Source organism: Mustela erminea, chromosome 4 (assembly GCF_009829155.1).
Source record: "Mustela erminea isolate mMusErm1 chromosome 4, mMusErm1.Pri, whole genome shotgun sequence".
NCBI classification, from domain to species: Eukaryota; Metazoa; Chordata; class Mammalia; order Carnivora; family Mustelidae; genus Mustela; species Mustela erminea.
In genome coordinates, this window is record NC_045617.1 from 148830862 (window position 1) to 148849214 (window position 18353).

The 18353-nt window shown below is 45.9% G+C and overlaps 1 protein-coding gene and 1 long non-coding RNA gene across 5 annotated transcripts; one reads left to right on the top strand and one right to left on the bottom strand.

Moving 5' to 3' along the window:
* Positions 1–1607: 1607 nt before the first annotated feature.
* On the bottom strand, positions 1608–6113 carry LOC116587682. Its single transcript, XR_004284563.1, has 3 exons — positions 5960–6113; positions 3581–3648; positions 1608–1766 (listed from the first exon to the last, which is right to left on the bottom strand). It is a non-coding gene; the product is annotated as an uncharacterized LOC116587682 (long non-coding RNA).
* Positions 6114–6151: 38 nt separating this feature from the next.
* ZNF391 (zinc finger protein 391) lies at positions 6152–17073 on the top strand. 4 transcript variants are annotated; one of them, XM_032338202.1, is made up of 5 exons: positions 6152–6300; positions 6584–7494; positions 7612–7691; positions 12703–13067; positions 13676–17073. In XM_032338202.1, the coding sequence occupies exon 5, from the start codon at positions 13754–13756 to the stop codon at positions 14825–14827; it is 1074 nt and encodes a 357-aa protein (XP_032194093.1). In that variant the 5' UTR covers positions 6152–6300; positions 6584–7494; positions 7612–7691; positions 12703–13067; positions 13676–13753; the 3' UTR covers positions 14828–17073. The 4 variants fall into 4 exon arrangements, with proteins under 4 accessions (XP_032194093.1, XP_032194094.1, XP_032194095.1 ...); XM_032338203.1 differs by having other exon boundaries at positions 12766–13067; XM_032338204.1 differs by having other exon boundaries at positions 12844–13067.
* The last annotated feature ends 1280 nt before the right edge of the window (positions 17074–18353 follow it).

The window sequence follows — 18353 nt, forward strand, 5'->3', positions numbered from 1 at the left end:
TTATTTAAAAAAGGATTGTATGCTAGCTTTTAAAGACTGATTATGTCTGTAAGGTCTTTCTGCAGTGGGCGATCTTCTGATTTTTGGTCAGACTTGTGCTCTAGGTTAAGATTTTGCCACATTCACCACTTTGGTATGGTTTTTCTCTGGTATAGGTTGTCTGATGTGTCATAGGGTGTCAACTCTGGCTGAAGGCTTTCCCACACAAGCTACATTCATAGGGTCTCTATCCAGTATTTTTTCTCATGTTTGGCAATATTGGAACTCTGGCTGGGGTGCCTGGGTGGCTCAGTTGGTTAAGCATCTGCCTTCGCCACAGGTCATGATCCCAGGGTCCTGGAATCGAGTCCCACATCCCCAAATCAGGCACCTTGCTCAGTGGTGAGTCTGCTCCTTCTGTCCCTCCCCCTGATGTGTTCTCTTTCTCTCAAATAAGTAAGTAAAATCTTTTTTTAAAAAAAAGAAGTAAGAGGCCTTTAAAGTGAGAGTAAAGTGAGAAAAAACTTCTAATTTATCCAGGAGGTGAGAACTGGATAGTGCAAGGCATCTCGGGGTCTGAGGGGTGACCTTGAGGGCTCTGTTTGGGAGGAAAAACAAACAAACAGAAGCTTCAAGAAGGACTGAGAATCCCATCAGTCTGGTGGCAGAACTGGCTCTTAATATGTTGTCTACTTATTTTGCTGACTCTTCTCTTTTCCCTTCTGTTGCGTAGTCCACGGGAACACACATTTCTGTTCAACTGTGTACACTGAATAGGACCTAGTAAACAGGAGCACATACTAAACACATAAATGAATGGATGATTGCCTTTCCATTATTTTCTTAAGCTTATTTATTTTTTATTTAAATTCAGTTAATTAACATAATGTACGATTGGTTTCACAGGTCGAGGTCAGTGATTCATCCACCTTATATAAAACCCCGTGCTCATCACATCACACGCCCTCCTTTATGCCCATCCCCCCATCACCCCATCCCTCCACCCACCTCCCCTCCAACAACCCTCTGTTGTTTCCTGTGATTAAGAGTCTCTTATAGCTTGTCCTTCTCTGACTTTGCCTTGTTTTATTTTTTCCTCTCTTCCCCTTTGATCCTCTGTTTTTTCCTTAAATTCCACATATCATTGAAATCATATGGTAGTTGTCTCTCTCTGACTGACCTATTTCACTTAGCATAATAACCCTATAGTTCCATCCTGCAGATGGCAAGATTTCAAATTTTTGATGGCTGCATAGTATTCCATTGTAGATACATACCACATCTTCTTTATCTGTTCATCTGTTGATGGACATCTCAGCTTCTTCCATAGTGTGGCTACTGTGGACATGGCTGCTATAAACATTGGGGTGCAAGTGCCCCTTCAGATCACTACATTTGTATCTTTGCGGTACATACCCAGGAGTGCGATTGCTGGGTTATAGGGTAGCTCTAGTTTCAACGTTGTGAGGAACCTCCATGCTGTTTTCCAGAGTGGCTGCACCAGCTTGCATTCCTACCAAGAGTGTAGGAGGGTTCCCCTTTCTCCGCATCCTCGCCAGCATCTGTCATTTCCTGACTTAATGTTAGCCATTCTGACTGCCATGAGGTGGTATCTCATTGTGGTTTTGATTTGTATTTCCCTGATGCCAAGTGATGTTGAACATTTTTCCATGTGTCTCTTGGCCATCTGGATGTCTTCCTTGCCTTTCCTTAACTCATATTTTTTCTGACAGCTTTGTCTATCTGATGGTTGATTATATATCAGCCAGTTACTTAGCTGACTTTACCTTTTTTTAAAAAAAAAGATTTACTTAGTTATTTTAGACAGAGAGGATGATCAGGAGGAACAGAGGGAGAGGGAAGAGAGAGAGAAAAAATCTCAAACAGACTCCACGCAAACCATGCAGCCCAGCATCGGGCTTGAACTCAGGATCTTGAGATCACATCCTGAGCTGAAAGCAAGAGTCGGACAATTAACTGACTGTGCCACCCAGATGCCCCTGATTTTACCTTTCAAAGAAGACCCACTATATGCCTAAGTTGCAATAAATATCAAAGAATTGAAATCTTACACAGAAAATATTCTGACCAGCAAAACTAAATTGGTAATCAGTAACAGTATAGTATCCAGAAAAGCCCAAGACATTTAGAAATTAAAAACACACGTTTCTATGTGACTAGTGAGTCACAGGAAAAATCACCAGGGAAATCAGAAAATATTTCAAATTAAACAATCTCAAAAGTGTAATTTAGCAAAATGTGTGAGATCTAGCTGAACAGTCTGTTAGAGGGAAGTTTGTTCCTTTAAATGTTTATACTATAAAAGAAGGTTTAAAATGTTATCTAAGTGTCTGGCTTGAGAAGCCAGAAAAAGAACATATTAAACCCCACATAAGCAAATGGCTGTTAAAGACTAGAAGAAAATGAAGTAGAAAACAAGGTTTGAGAAAATCAACAGAAAAAGGTTCTTTAAAAATATTGGTAAAATTGGTACTTCCTAGAAAAACTAATCAAGAAAAAAAGGGAGTACACAACTTATCAATATGAGGAATGGACAGGAGATATCACAGATTCCACAGACATCAAAAATAATTAGGGTATAGTATGAGCAGATTCCTGCCACTAAACCCAGAAATGGACAAATTCTATGAAGAATGCAATAAAACTAGCACAAGGAGAAGTAGAAAATATGAATAAATAGCCCTGTGCTTGTTAAAGAAATTGAATGCATTATTAAATTGAATTCTACAAAACAAAACAACAACAACAACAAAAAAAAAAACCTTCTAGGCCTATACGGTAAATTCCATTAAACACATAATGAAGAAATAATACTATACTTCCCCTAAATCTTTCAGATAATGTAAAGGAAGGGAACGGTTCCCAGGTTGACAAAGTTATTACGATAAAATTATAGATCAATATCCTTCATGAACATAGATGCGACAATTCTTAAATGTATATTATCAGGGGCGCCTGGGTGACTCAGTGGGTTAAGCCTCTGCCTTCAGCTCAGGTCATGATCTTAGGGTCCTGGGATCAAGCCCCAAATCAGGCTCTCTGCTCAGCAGGGAGCCTGCTCTCCCCCCCAACCCTAGCCTGCCTCTCTGCCTACTTGTGATCTGTCAAATAAATAAATAAATATCTTTTTTAAAAAAGTGTATTATCAAACTGTTTTTTATTTTTTTTTAATTTTATTTATTTTTATTTTAGAAAGAAAGAGTGGGGGGAGAAGGGCAGAGAGAGAGAGACCCTCAAGCAGATTCCATGCTGAGTGCAGAGCCTGACATGGGGCTTGATCTCACAGCTCCAAGATCAAGAATCCATCCATATTTAAACAAAATAATATGTCAGAATCAAGTGAGGTTTATGCCTGAAATATAAGGTATACAAAACATTTGAATAATCAATGTAATTCACCACATTAACAAAATAAATGATAAATGATCTTACATGATCTTTTAAATAGATGCAAAAAAAAGTGTGGCAAAATTCAATACCCTTTTAGAAAAAGAACTTTTAGCAAACTATGAATAGAAACAAAATTCTACAATCTGATACAACTAATATATTTAATGAGGAAATATTAGTTTCTACTTACAAGACTGGAAACAGAACAAAGACATCTGCTGTCATCAGGTCTCTTCAGCATTGTACTGGAGGTCCTAGCTGGTGAAATAAAAGTAATAAACACATATGAGGAATAAACAGAAAATAAATAATAGAAGATATAATAAAAGTAATTAAAAAAATAGAAGGCCTAAAGATTAATGCTATTCACAGTCAGCATTATTATTTACATGGAAAAATCCCAAGAAACCTACAAAACAATCACTGAAATAAGTAAACATAACAGGGTGACAGAGTTTATTTATTTTTTTTTTTAAGATTTTATTTATTTATTTGACAGAGATCACAAGTAGGCAGAGAGGCAGGCAGAGAGATAAGGGGAAGCAGTCTCCTTGCTGAGCAGAGCCCGATGTGGGGCTTGATCCCAGGACCCTGAGATCATGACCTGAGCCGAAGGCAGAGTTTTTAACCCACTGAGCCACCCAGGTGCCCCAAGAGTTTAACATCAGTATAAAAAAATCAATTGCTGGGGCACCCAGGTAGCTCAGTCAGTTAAGTGTCCCAACTCTTGAGTTCAGCTGAGGTCATGACCTCAGGGTCATGAGATGGAGCCTTTGCATCAGGCTCCATGCTCAGTGCAGTCGAGCAAGATTCCTTCTTCTTCCCTCTGCCCCTCCCCTACTTGAGCATGTGCTCTCTCTCTCTCTTTCTAAAATAATAAATAAAATCCTTAAAAAAATCATCATCTCTCTAAATGTTAGTAACAAACAACCAGAAAATAAAAGGCAAATAAGTCCATTTCTTTTTTAAAAATATATATTTATTTATTTGAGAGAGAGCATGAGCAGGGGGAGAGGGAGAGGGAGAAGCAGGATCCTCATGGAGCAGGGAGCCCCATACAGACTTGCTCCCAGGACCCTGGGATCATGACCTGAGCCAAAAACAGACACTTAATGGACTAAATCACCCAGGTGCTCCCAAATAATTCCATTTCTAATGGTATAAAAACCATAAAGTATTTAGGGTTAATTTAACAAAACACATATATGATCTTTAAACTGAGAAGTAAATAGATTGCTCAGAAAAGTAAAGAAAATGTAAATAAATTGAGAAATATATCATGTTCATAAAGTGAAGACTGAATATTGTCTAGATAGCAACTCTTTCCAGAGGGATACATTTATTTAATACAACCCCAATCAAAATCCCAACAGGAATTAAAACAGGAGCTGAAGTTAGGGATTCAGGTGCTTATAATCTATGTTCATAGCAGCACTCTTCACAACGGTCAAAAGTCACAGCATTCACACTATTCGCAAACACCCCAAGTGTTGAAGAAGAGATGAATGGATGGTGCTATAATATGGGTGAACCCGGGACAGGATGAACCCGATACATGCTATACCGTGGATTGGCCTTGAAAACATCACGCTAATTTAAAATATATATATATATACGCTAAAAGATAAATGTAGGATTTGACTTATACGTGTCGTCTAGATTGCGTAAATTCATAGAGACAGGAAGTGGAATGGAAGTTCCTAGGGACTGGGGAGGGGGGTGATGAGGAGTGAGTGGCTGCTCAGTGTGTTCAAGGTTTCTTTTGGGGTGAGGAAATGCTCTGAAATCAGACGGTGGTGGTGTTCGCACAACATTACGAAAACACTAAAAACTTTCTCGTGCACTTTCAAGTAGTTAAAATGGGAACTCTGTGGTCTGCATATTTTAGTACGATTTGAATTTCAATTAAAAATATAATGAAAGGGATGAACCTAGACGGTCTCCCGGTCCCTTGCAGCTTCACGGTTTGGCTCCCGATTCTCCTGGATTACGCCAGGCCCGCGCGCAGCCGTCACACGCCCAGTCACACGCCCAGGCCGCCGCTTTACACACGCGGTCCGGTCGTCGGGCTCGTCGGTTCTTCCCGGCGTTGCCCTCTGCTGTGCTCTCCGTGGTATCTCCTAAGAGCCAAACCGGGCTCACGGCCCTCATCCCGCAGGCTCTCCCTTCCGAGCTCCAGAACAAACTTACGGATTTCGGTGCGATGACACAATCCTGTTAAAATTGTGTAGAAAAGCGCCCTCCCCACCAAATCGATACTGATTTTATACATCTCTACAGCTCTTGATGGATGTTTTGTTTTGTTCTTAATTAATTAATTTGAGAGAGAGAGAGCACACAGGCAGGGGGCGGAGCAGAGCGAGAAGCAGGAGCCCGATGCGGGGCGCGATCGCAGGACCCCAGCCCGCCAAAGGCAGGTGCTTCCCGACTGAGCCCCCAGCTCCCGCGGCTGACTGCGTGAAGCCCCGCAGTGAGGTCGGGGACAGCCTGCCCCGGGATCCCGGTCGGCAGCGCCGCGTTCCCGCGACCCTCCTCAGACCAGGGCGGCGACCCCGAGACTCTGTTTTACCCAGTTTTCCTGGGACGCTATCCACAACCACACGGGTCGGCGCGGTCCTCCGTGGACCGCGGCTCTCCGTCGCCGACTCCCCGGCACCCACCGCGGCAGGGGCTCCTCAGAACGAGCGCCGCGGAGCCCCAGCTCTCGGGCGCAGGCGCAGAGCCGCGCCACCGCCCTCGCCCTCACCCCCCGTCAGCGCCGCTCGGTGCTCCTACCGCGCGTCTGCGAACCGCGGGGGTCGCCGGGGCTCCCAGCTAATCCTTCCGGCTGCCTCGAGCGCCGTGCACTCGCGTTCCGTCGCAGCGCGGGCCCGGCCCCAGGTGTACCCGGGTGCGCCGCTGAGGCGGCCGGTGAGTGGAGCGCGCAGCGCGCAGGGCCGGGCCTGGGCGGGTGGGCCTGCGGGCTCGGGGACAGGTCATGCGGCGTAGCGCCGCGACCCCGGGCGGGGCGGCGGGGTCGCCGGCTGCGCCTGTGGGCGGCTCCGCCGGGTCCCGGGGCTGCGCGGGGGGCGGGCGGTGGTCCCCGGGGGTGCGTGGCCGACCTGCAGCCAGGCGCGGGAGGGCTTCTGGAGCCGGCTGTGCGCGTCGCCGCTCCACGACTCTGTACCCGGACTGACCCCTCTTACCCTCGCAGGCTCCCCGTGACATGCGCGTTACCCTCCCCATGTCGCCGGCGAGGACACTGAGGCGCGCGGAGATGAAGCGCCTTCCCGGGAGTTACACAGCTCGTGAGTAGCAGCCGCTCGCTTCTGCCTCCGAGGAGGACGCTCGGGACTGGCATGGACAGTACGTGTTTACCTGTTGGTGGAGCCGCCGGCCAGTTCTGCGGATCAGTTTTCTGTGTTATTCTGAGCCAGTTCCTGCCCACACTGTTGCCTGAAGACCACCTTTCAGGACGTCTCGGGACTTGGTCGTCTCTGCTCTGGGGTCGAACTGGGGCTGCCGAGCCCTCGTGCTGATTGCTTTGTCCACCAGCAGAGGCTCCAGCGGGCCAACCCGGGCCTGAAAGCAAGCACCCGGAGAAGAGCTATTCCAGACCCTTCCGAACCTGCTTCCTTCTGACCGAGATAAATTCTTAATGCTTAAGGCGGTAGAAAGACAGGAGAATTCTTCCTGAATTCTTGCTGGAAGAGGCGGTGACATGGTCCAAAAAATTTCAGATGGTTAGGGTCACAGGAGGTGCGTGTCGCTGGGAAGTTGGTCCCATAAAAGCAGATAGGTTTGGGGGGCTGCAGCCCTTATGACCACTGGACTTGGGAGAACAATGACTGGGTAGGATGCAGTATGGTTGTAGCAGTAAAGTGCTCCAAGTAGCTGAAGCATGAGGTAGGAAGGAGGAAGAGAGGAAAGGACTTGCCGCACCATGGTGCAGGAGTCCTCCGTGGGAGCCTGAGCAAGGGAATGGCTCGCAGCCTCTCTGAAATCTGTTGGAGGGTTTGCCTTCCAGCGCGTCCTTCAAGACCAGGAATAAGAGCTCCTCTGTCCCCGCTCTGAAGCAGCAGCTGCTGAAGGCAGCCTCACAGTCTCGGAGCATCTGCTTTACAGGTACACCCTCACACTGTTAAACTGAATTCATTTGAGGTACGCCCAGCAATTGTATCTGTTTACGTTGTATGTGACTATTCTTTATTGTAAACGCTTTGCTGTTTTTTTCACTTGTAGCTCTGACAGAAGCTTTGTGAGAAAAGACACGCAAGTCCTAGCTGTGCCATTTTACAGTGTGGGACCAAACTCTCAGAGAGGTGAGTGACTGGCCCAGGGTTGCACCGCCCTATGGTGCCAGAGCTGCTTTGGCAGCCTTCTGTTTGGATCGTCAGGAGGAATGAAGAGACTGCTGTCAAAGTCCATTTGAACTCCTGTCCCATGTGGGAAAATTGACCAAGAGCCTGGATTTTATGCCTCAGATCACCTAGAGAGTTCAGGGAGGGTCTAGACATGGCCCAGATCCATCCCTTGTACCGTTTATCACTAAGGAACTAGGGACTTCAGGAGAGACATCAGTGTCTGTTGTCCTTTTCTCTGCATCTGGGAAGAGGTAGGATTGCTTTTAGGCATTTGTTTTACCTCGACCTTTAAGGGTGCATTCAACGTAACATTGCATTCAGATGTGCATTCAGATGTGACATTACCAGACCAGTGATCCTGGCTGCCTAGAATAAGATCTTTGCCAGCTTTGCCTTTGACCAAAAAGAAAGCTAAGAGGAGGTAGACGAGGGAAGGGCAACTGGCTATCTCACTAGAAGAGTATGTCCCATGAAAGTTAAGGATTCTTCCTCTTTTTCTGAATGGGTCATAGCACCAAACAGGGCATACATTTATTTTTCTTCTCACAGAACTTCCCTTAGGCGAGTCTGCCAAATTTTGCCCAGGATGGGACTATTCGTTGCTTGGCTGCCGATTGCTCGTAATGTCTTCCTCAACACTCCTTTCTCTATTTCATCATTTGGTGATTGAAGAACATCTTACTGGCCTGAATGGCTTCATCTGAAACATGGACCTTAGGCTTTCACATGTCTCTGATGATTTGAAAAAGACTAGGATCATATTAGTCTAATGCCCTTAGTGTAGGCAGACAGGTACGTGCCTTAGCGTTTGGGACTTAAACTCCCTGAATCAGAGAGCTTTGTACCAATCAAGTCCAAAATCTTCATTTGACAGATGAGGAGACATAAAAACGAAATTGGTTATTTTCCCCTGGGTTTTATATAGTTATCATTGTATCATTATATCACTATAATCAAAATCCAGATTACTGGGGTGCATGGGTGGTACAGTCAGTGGAGCATCTGACTCTTGGTTTCGGCTCAGGTGATGATCTCAGGTCTCGAGATAGAGCCCCATGTGGGGCTCCTCTCTCAGAGTAGAGTCTGCTTGAGAATCCCTACCTCTCCTCCCGCCCCTCCCCTGTCAAACAAATAAATAAATCTTTTTAAAAAATATTTTATTTATTTATTTGACAGAGACACAGCAAGAGAGGGAACACAAGCAGGGGGAGTAGAAGAGGGAGAAGCAGGCTTCCCATCCAGCAGGGAGCCCGATGCGGAGCTCGATCCTAGGACCTTGGGATCATGACCTGATCCGAAGGCAGATGCTTAACGACTGAGCCACCCAGGTGCCCAATAAATAAAGCTTTTAAAAATCCAGATTATCTGGTAAATGCTTACATCACAGGGCCTCTATGTGATGTCCACTGATTTGTGCTGAGGACACCAGCCGCGCTGGGGTGTCTGGAACATTCCACATTCAGCTGGCATAGATCGGGCTGTCGCATGAGCGGGACTTAGCACAGCCTCTCAGGACGGTCACCTTTCAGAGGCAGGCACTCTCTAAAGCTCCATGGCACTCTGCCGTTAAGGTCATGCTGGTATCCTGGGATCAGTGGGGTTATTTTCTTGGCCATTTAGGGCCACAGGAGTGGAAAGTGCAACTCAGGTTTTATTCCCTAGTGAGTCTGAGTCCAGGATTTATTGCTTGGCTTGGGGCCAAATTACTTCACCTTTCTGTACCTCAAGTTCTTCATTTGTATCGAGGGGATAACAGTAGTACCCCTCTCACTGTTGTGAGGCATAAAGGACTCAATACTCATGAAACGCTTATAAAAGACAGATGCAAAAGACCTAAAGAATCTCCCAAGTTAGCTTCCTTTGTTTTAATGTAGAAGCTCTCCCCAGTGGGGTTTCTATGTCTCTATCATGTGTCACATATACAAACAGAAAATGCATGATACAGTTATACATGTAATGAACTTCTCTGTAATGACAAAATAACTACATTTTAGGACACTTGTACTACACAGTATATACACGAATTGAATTCTGTAGATCAACTGATATCACATTGGCTTAGATTACCAATTCCCAGGATATTAATGAGCATGAGGAGGACCCTCCACCTCAAACTGTCCGTCTGTCTTTGAATCTGTTCTCGTTCTTTCTCTGTTCAGGATATTCTGCATACTTTTAGGGAGCCTAAGTTTTCATGGATCTAAGAAGACAATTTACAAAGATCTTCAAATTTCGGATCTTTCTGGTTAAGGGGAAAACCTAAACCCCATAAACTTAAACATCCTCGTAACAATATCTCTTCCCCAGGATGGGATATAATGTGAAATAATGTAGTAACATTCTACTGGGAACCAAAGTCCAACTTACCATCCTGTAGTAAAACTGACAGATAGTATTAATTACTTGTACATACAATTTCCAAAATATCAATGTCTTACCTAACTCTGATATAAAGGAAAGTAATTTATATTAGAATAGTGTGTATAGTTCAGTGTGTACAGTTTGGATGAAATGGATATCTGCACCTGTTCACAGAATCACTGTGAATGCAACAGTTAGAAATATGGCCTGATAGATGAATGTCATGTTTGTGAATCTAGTACTGTAAGTGGTTTGATTTTCCTGAAATGGTGAGCAAGTCCTAATAGCATCCAAAGAAAGAGAAGTTTATTTCCCTAATTTTCCAGTATATATCAAAGCTGTGCAAAATATTTTGAATCTCTATGTAAAGTAGTGTTAGGTTCTAGCCTTAGGCAACTATTAACTTTTTTTTTTTAGAGTGGGGGGAGGGGCAGAGAGAGGAGAGAGGGAGAGAATCTCAAGCAGGTTCCATGCCCAGCATGGAGCCCAGTGCAGGGCTCGATCCCAGGACTCTGAGATCACGACCTGAGCCGAAATCAAGAGTTGGACGCTTCAGCCAACTAAGCCACCCAGCTGCAACTATTGCCACATTAACAACCTTTTTAAAAAACTTTAACAGCCTTTTTTAAAAAAATTAACATATTATATATTATTTGCCCCAGGGGTACAGGTCTGTGAATCATCAGGCTTACACAATTCACAGCATTCACTATAGCCCGTACCCTCCCCAATGTCCATGATCCAGCTACCCTTTCCCTTGCCCAGAACCCACCAGCAACCCTCAGTTTGTTTTGTGAGATTAAGAGTCTCTTATGGTTTTTCTCCCTCCCTGGTCCCATCTTGTTTCATTTTTTCCCTCCCACCCCCTACGACTCCCCGCCCTGCCTCTCAAATTCCTCATGTCAGAGAGATCATGTGATAATTGTCTTTCTCTGTTGACTTACTTTGCTCAGTGTAATGCCCTGTAGTTCAGTCCACATCGTTGCAGATGGCAAGATTTCATTTCTCTTGATGGCTTCATAGTATTCCATTGTATATATACCATATCTTCTTTATCCATTCATTTGTTGATGGACATCCAGGCTTTTCCCATAGTTTGGCTATTGTTACATTTGGGGTGCCCCTTCGGTTCACTACATTTATTAACAACTTTTTGAAAGTCACACAGGGGGCACATGGGTTAAAGCCTCTGCCTTCGGCTCAGGTCATGATCTCAGGGTCCTGGGATCGAGCCCCGCATCGGGCTCTCTGCTCAGTGGGGAGCCTGCTTCCTCCTCTCTGTCTCTGACTGCCTCTCTGCCTACTTGTGATCTCTGTCTGTCAAATAAATTAATAAAATCTTAAAAAAAAAAAAAAGTCACGCAAGATCAGGAACATTTTTTTGTTTTGCAGGAATGCCCATTATTCCTGATCCACACTAAATTCCAGTAGCACCATCTAATCAACATTACAGTCCAGAAAAACCCCTTACCATTTCCCAGACCTCTCCCTGGGAGGTAGTACTGCTGCCTTGAGAAGTACTATCACAAAAGAAATAACAGTGAGCTGTCAACAAAATCATGATGGTGTAGTTGGCAGGGTCTGTGCTGCAAGAATGCAGGCCAGCCAGTCCAGCAATATGGCAAATTCCCGCTAAGGGATGAGGGCGCCGTGAAGTATACAACCGGATTGTACAGAGACGTTCTAAATAAATCAGACTCTTAGTCTAGTGGTAGGTCTTATGTGTTCCCTGTTTCCAGTCGGAAGGCATATTTTTGGCAAAGCTGGATACAGACATCATCATCCCATTGCCTTTGAGGGTCTTCTCCATGCATGACTTCTTGGTGGATGTCCTCCACGGCGCACCTGTACATGTGGGAGGGTACTGGTCTACAAGAAAGGAAATACCTCTGAAACCAGATCATGTCCTAACCCAGTGGATCCCAAATTGGGCTGTGAGCAGAAGCATTAGGGAAAGTGGTATATAGTTTGTAGCTGACTGTCAAGCACAGGGGCTCAGATGAAGCCTTAAGAGATGGCTTAAAGAAAAAAGCTTTCGTGGGGAAAGTTAGAGTCCAGAGATGGGCGAGGAAAGGCACAGATTCCCATATCCTCCCATTCTCCCAAGCAGAAAGGCCGCTGTAGAGGGACGCTGTGCTGGTCAATTTTCCAGGAGATGGCCTGCTGCTCCTCCTCAAGGGCAAGTGTAAGAACAAGCCCGTCAGTGGGGAGCTAAATGGACCACTTGGGGCCAGGCAGCCTGAGTGTGGGGTGCTGGCTGTGTAGTGGGCATGTCTGAGGAAGTTGGCTGCCTACTTCCTGGGAATCTTGGGAGCCTTGGAAGTGTTGGCAGAAGGGAGAAGCCGCCGGGCTAGGGGAAGCTGAGTGTGTATTTGAGACCTTCCTGCTCCGAGGAAGGTTTTTCAGGCGATCTAGAGTATGTTTCTAGGGTTCTTTGTGGACAGTTCTACTCGTCAGGTTATATGAAGTTATTAGATACAAATGCCTGGGCCCGTGTCATACCTGCTGGGTCTGAAGCAAGGCTCAGGTATCTCAACTAATAAGTCCCATGGGGGATTCTGATGTGAATGTGTATAACCTTCTGGAACCCAATTTTGACCCCTTTCAGAAAGCCATTTTCGCCAGGCCATCCTCCCACAGCTTCTGAAAGTTCACACCATCTTTTCTATAGATGAAGGCTTTAAGATTGAGCTCTGAATAGCCCTGTGTCTCCACCACCCAAGCCTTGTGTTAAATCCTTTCCCATCAGCTGGAATCCCAGCATGTGACTTGGACATTGTCATTCGGTCGGAGGGAGGACAGCTGAGGACGCTGGATCTTCAGGCCCTGAAGAGGGAAGTGAGCGGAAAATACCTGTCTGGGTGAGTGATATCATGAAAAGACCAGCAATTCGCTATTTAGGAGACACAAGTTCCAGTCTAAGCTCTTGGAATTCAGCGGACGACTTAAGTTAGTCTGCTTGCTATTTGTCAAGTAAGTGAGCGGGCCTCGGTGACTCCGAGAGTAGACTTGTTTAGAACACCTAGATTAGTTGGAAGGAGGGTCGGGGAGCATGTCCAGTTGCAGTGTTGTAGACAGCATTTCTGAAATTCTGTTCTTTCTGAATCCCAAGAAAATGACTGTATCCAAGCTTGACAGAATCACCCTTAGTGTTTGCTATTTTTAGAGGGTGTCTTTTCTACACTTAAGAGTCTGCTCTTCTCATCCCTTTCCTTCCTCCCTCTTACCACTGCTCACTGGCTCTAGTAACTAAGAGCTCACTTTACTTTCTACTCCCCTACTCTCTGTTCATTGGCTGGTATATCTGCTCATTCCATTTTTTTGGCTGAGTCCCGTCACCCTTCCCAGAGTTCTTGATGTCTCTGTGCTCCCCATGCCTGTTATAAAAACTCTGTCTGTTGTCTCTTCTGCTCCCATTCCCTTGCCTTCGACTGTCCCTTTTTGTTTTTTTCCCATATAAAGTTGCTAGTGTGCGTGAATAGCAAATTTGCTTTTCTTTTCTTTTTTTTTTTCCTACTGGTTTATTTTTCTTTCTCTCTATACTAGATGCAGGTGACATTTGCACTTTAAATCTCTTTCAGATAGGGAGCTGTGAACTGAGCCAAAGCAGCAACACCAATCAGGCTATTTCTGAAGAACCAGAGTTTTCAGGGTCAGCCATGGAAAGTCTCAGAGGGAGTACTGCCCAAGGTCCTACGAATGAAGAGGCCTGTAAAGGTGAGGGCCGGTTATCAAGGCAGACAAAATGTCCTGCCCGGAAGACATCTTTTGAGAAAACATCGATCAGGAACGTGTCCATGACCCTTAAGGAAATTTTTACTAGGGAGAGAGTTCCTGAATCTAGTGAATTTAGTCTAAGCTCTAAAGTTAATACACAGCAGAACATTCCAAAGGGAGCTAGATACCCCATATCTAGGAAGAACTCCAAAGATAATTTGGACTTCATTAAACACCAAAAAATCTTCCCACAAAAGAAACCTTGTAAATGCAATGAATGTGGGAAAGCCTTCAGTTACCAATCAGACCTTATTGTCCACAGGAGAACTCATGGTGGAGAAAAGCCTTTTGAATGCAATGAATGTGGAAAGACTTTTAGCCGAAGTACACATCTTATTGAGCATCAGAGAACTCACACTGGAGAGAAGCCGTACGAATGCAGCGAGTGTGGAAAAGCTTTTAGCCGGAGCACTCACCTGAGCCTTCACCAGAGGGTCCACACAGGAGAGAAGCCCTATGAGTGTGGTGAGTGCGGGAAAGCCTTCAGCCGGAGCACGAACCTCAGCCAGCACCAGCGAACTCACACTCAGGAGAAACCTTACAAGTGTACCGAGTGTGGGAAAGCCTTCAGCGACCGCTCGACCATAATTCAGCATCAACGAATACACACCGGCGAGAATCCCTATGAGTGCAGTGAATGCAGGAAGGCTTTCAGCTGGGTCTCCTCTCTCATCGAGCACCAGAGAACACACACGGGCGAGAAGCCCTACGAATGCGGCGACTGTGGGAAAGTGTTCAGTCGCAGCTCTTCCCTCGCTGAGCATCAGAGGAGCCACACCGGGGAGAAGCCCCACGAGTGCGGAGAATGTGGGAAGGGCTTCGGGCGGAGCTCATCGCTTATCATTCACCAGAGAACTCACACCGGAGAGAAGCCGTACAAGTGTAATGACTGTGGGAAAGCCTTCAGCCAGAGTTCAACCCTCATCCGACACCAGCGACTTCACGCTAAAGAGTAACAGTCGAGCTTTTTCCTTAATGTGCACGTAAGAGCACACAGCACTCGCATCCTGTTGCTGCAAGGAGAAACAGATTCGTCTGTGGAGTTTTCTTCTCTACTAGCTAGCTGTAAGCCAGTGTCAAGGTAGCCTTCCTTCCGTTTTGTAAACTAGATGCTGCAGTGAGTGATCAGTACAAGGGGGTGAGTCTAGGAACCGAACATACTCCCTCTCCTCCCCGAAGGACTCCCCTTAGAGTGTAGACCTGACATCTTGTATCTGCTCACCTGTCTGTTCCCTGGGGCTCCGATCCCTGTGCAGTCAGTGGACCATGTTCCCCGACCACAGAAGCCCCTTTACTTCGAGAGGAAGTCCTGAGTGACAGAGTGTGAGTGTGTGTGAGTGTGACGCTGGCTCCAGTACCAGAAGACAAGGAGCTGGCTTCAGAACAGGACAAAAATCTTCCCACCAGTTTGCTGATAATGGTGTTGAGGCAAATCCAGTTTCTGATTTTATACGAACAGATTTTTCTGTTAAACCTTTTTGTTGTAGCGTGTTTTCTTCAAAGTATAAACCATGTGCCTAACTAATCCTAGTATTTTTTTATATTATCCTCATCAAGAATGACCTAAAACTTATATTGAGTTCTTCTATGATTAAAAAAAAATTGCTTCCCTAGTTTTTAATTTTCTTCTGTTGGAGGGTTCATGAAACTTACACCCTCTGGCCCTAACTCTCACCATTCCTATAAAGCTCATCTCTCAAGGACAAATTCCGTGACTGTTTCTTAGTCTTTTTTCCCCACTTGACATTTGCAGAATTGACTCTTTTGGCCACTCTTATGCCTTAAAACTTGAGCTTCTTCTGGCATCCCCAATTCTGTGCTGATCCATACTTTTCCTACCTCATGGCACTCTCTGATTAACAGTGATCAGCTGTATAACTTTGGGCAAGAGTTAAACTGGAGTGATCTCATTTTATTGGGCTGTAATACTTGAGGTCGCTCAATTAGATTGTAAACTTCCTGAAGACAAGTTCTTTTAGATCCCTGTGAAACATGCAAAGTGCAGAATGGTCACTAAATGCCCTGTAATTACTGCCTACTTTATCCCAGGTAACTGGCCTGCTAGATTTCATCTGAAATGGTTTACAAGTTGATTTCTTGCCCTATTCCTAATGCTGCTGCTTGGTGCTCGGTAGTCGGGGCTCAGATTATGAGAGTCAGCAGGGCTTCCCTTGTCTCCCTGCCTTTAGCAGCCTGACTAAACGACCATCTTGTCCAAAGAGTTCACGGTTCCCAGGACAAAGATCAAACTCTCTCACTCCAGGGCCTTCCACACTTAGGTCTATTTACTTATTTTCCATTACTCTCCAGTACCTGCAGCGAGGCCTGTCCTTGGTGTCTGTTATACCCTCTTCTCACACTTGGCTTCTTTCCACACTGTGTGTGGCCCCCTTTTACATGTCCGGCATTCCCCCTGTGTCTCCAGAAATCTCATCCGCACGTTATGAAAGGCCTTGTCAGGTCCTGCCTCCTCTGACACCTGGGGTCTCCCACCTTAGAAGTCCTGTGCAGTGGTGGTTTGCCTTGATTTTCCTGCATTACAAATGTTCCTGTTCTGTTTTCTGATTAGCTCAGGTGCTTTTTCCCATAAGCTTTTGAAGTTAGACATTACCTTAAATCTCTCAGAAGCCCCATCTAAGGCGTGGTATAATGCAGGTCTAGACTCTAGTTTTAATCTAAACAGGGAGGGTTTAATTGAATCTTGTAATCTCTTAGTCTTTTGAATGGAGGAAGAGCCTCATAAATATTATGTAAATTCACTCTTGGGACTAATTCTCCATTAGAGCTCCTGGGATGCTGGCCTCTTGGCTTTCCATTTCATGAGACCGTTGTAAGGAATAAGTGCGTTTATTCGTGTAAAGTGATGAAAACAGTGAGTGCTCAGTAAATGCTCATTGTAATGATTCTGCTGCACATCAGCCCACAGCCTTTCATTTCCTCCCCTGCAGGGTCTGTAAGTCCATTACCAGCAGTGGAAAACTAGGGTTACCATCCATTAGGTTAGAAGATGTTTATGCTAACTGTGGCAACAGGCGATAGCCATCCATCTGTATGTCTGGCACGTATCATGTGTCAAAGGGACTCAAGATAGCTTACAAGATAGGATAAAATGGAAAACCAAAACACATAAGAATCAGCATTTGGTGGCGCCTGGGTGGCTTGGTTGGTGAAGCATCTGCCTTCTACTCAGGTCATGATCTCAGGGTCCTGGGATCGAGCCCCGAGTCAGGCTCCCTGCTCAGTGGGGAGTCTGCTCCCTCTCCCTCTGCCCTTCCCCTGCTTGTGTGCTCTCTCTCTCTCTCTCTCTCAGATAAATAAATCAATAAAATCTTTTTAAAAAGTCAGCATTAGAGAAAGGGGATGGACCAGAAGACCAACATGAGGACAAGTATGGTATGCTGTAGTTACCCAGATAGAGGTATAAACTGAGCATTCTGGTAACCGAAGGGGGATGGTCATTTGGTTACTTTGTATTTGGAAAGAAAAAAAAATGCCCATTCTTCAAGGAAAGCTTTCTTTCCTTTTTTTTAAATACTCAAGTGTGGTCATCTCTTCTCTTGTTTATGCCTTTTTTAATTCTTTGCCATCATTGTGACGAAGTGTCCAGAGGAAGCAGAGATAAGCACAGGGTTCATTCTCCATTTTCAACCTCTCAGCTCCGTCCCCCAACTAATCCCCCCACTCCCCAGCCCCACATGACAGCCTGACCTTTGATGTGGCCTTCCCTGCCCCTTCTCCACCAGCCACCTCCTGCAACCACCCTGTACACCCAAACCCAGGGCCTCTCTCTGCTCCTCACTGGCACCTTAGCCGCCCCAGAGAGGGACAGTGATAGATGGGCAGGTGGACGTCAAGTTCTTTCTACTCAGGTTCTGAGTCAGGGGTATCCCAGGCACACTGTGCTCTTTCCTGACTGGGCCTTTGCAGATGCTGTTCCGTCTCTGTGTTTCTCTGAAACCCCTTCAGCCCCAGCCCTGCCTCCTGGCATGTCTCCCTGGTGGGGGTTCCTACTGGTCTGCAGGCTGGGACCCCTCTCCTGGGAAGCCCTAAGTGGTACAGACAGAGCTGGCGTTCTCTATCCAGTTCAGCCATCACAGCCAGGATCTTATCGCAGTCTGCGAACATCTGCATAATGGGTGTGGCACCCGTCCCCCTCGCCAGTCTCCCCTGACCTCCCCAAAGCTGCAGCAGGGCAAGAATTCATCCTTGCTGTGTTGCATGATAAAGCAAGGAGTTCTTTTCTTCCCAAGTTGGCTCAGCCCTGGGAAGGCACTGAGGCCAGACGGATCCTCTAACATTCTAATGACCACACTACACCCAGCTTAAAACCCATTCATGGCTACTCAGTGCTGCTGGCCTGCCTGGCCCATGCTGCTTCCGTGGGACCAAGTCTCTGCTCCCTGCCCCCACCTCATTTTTCTTCCGAGAGAGCCTTAGTCCTCCCCGTCTGCTGGCTAACTGCTGGGAGCCCTTTCTCTCCCT

Excerpts from the sequence above, each read along its gene's own strand:
- ZNF391 (XM_032338202.1), top strand. The coding sequence starts at position 13,754 with ATGGAAAGTCTCAGAGGGAGTACTGCCCAAGGTCCTACGAATGAAGAG.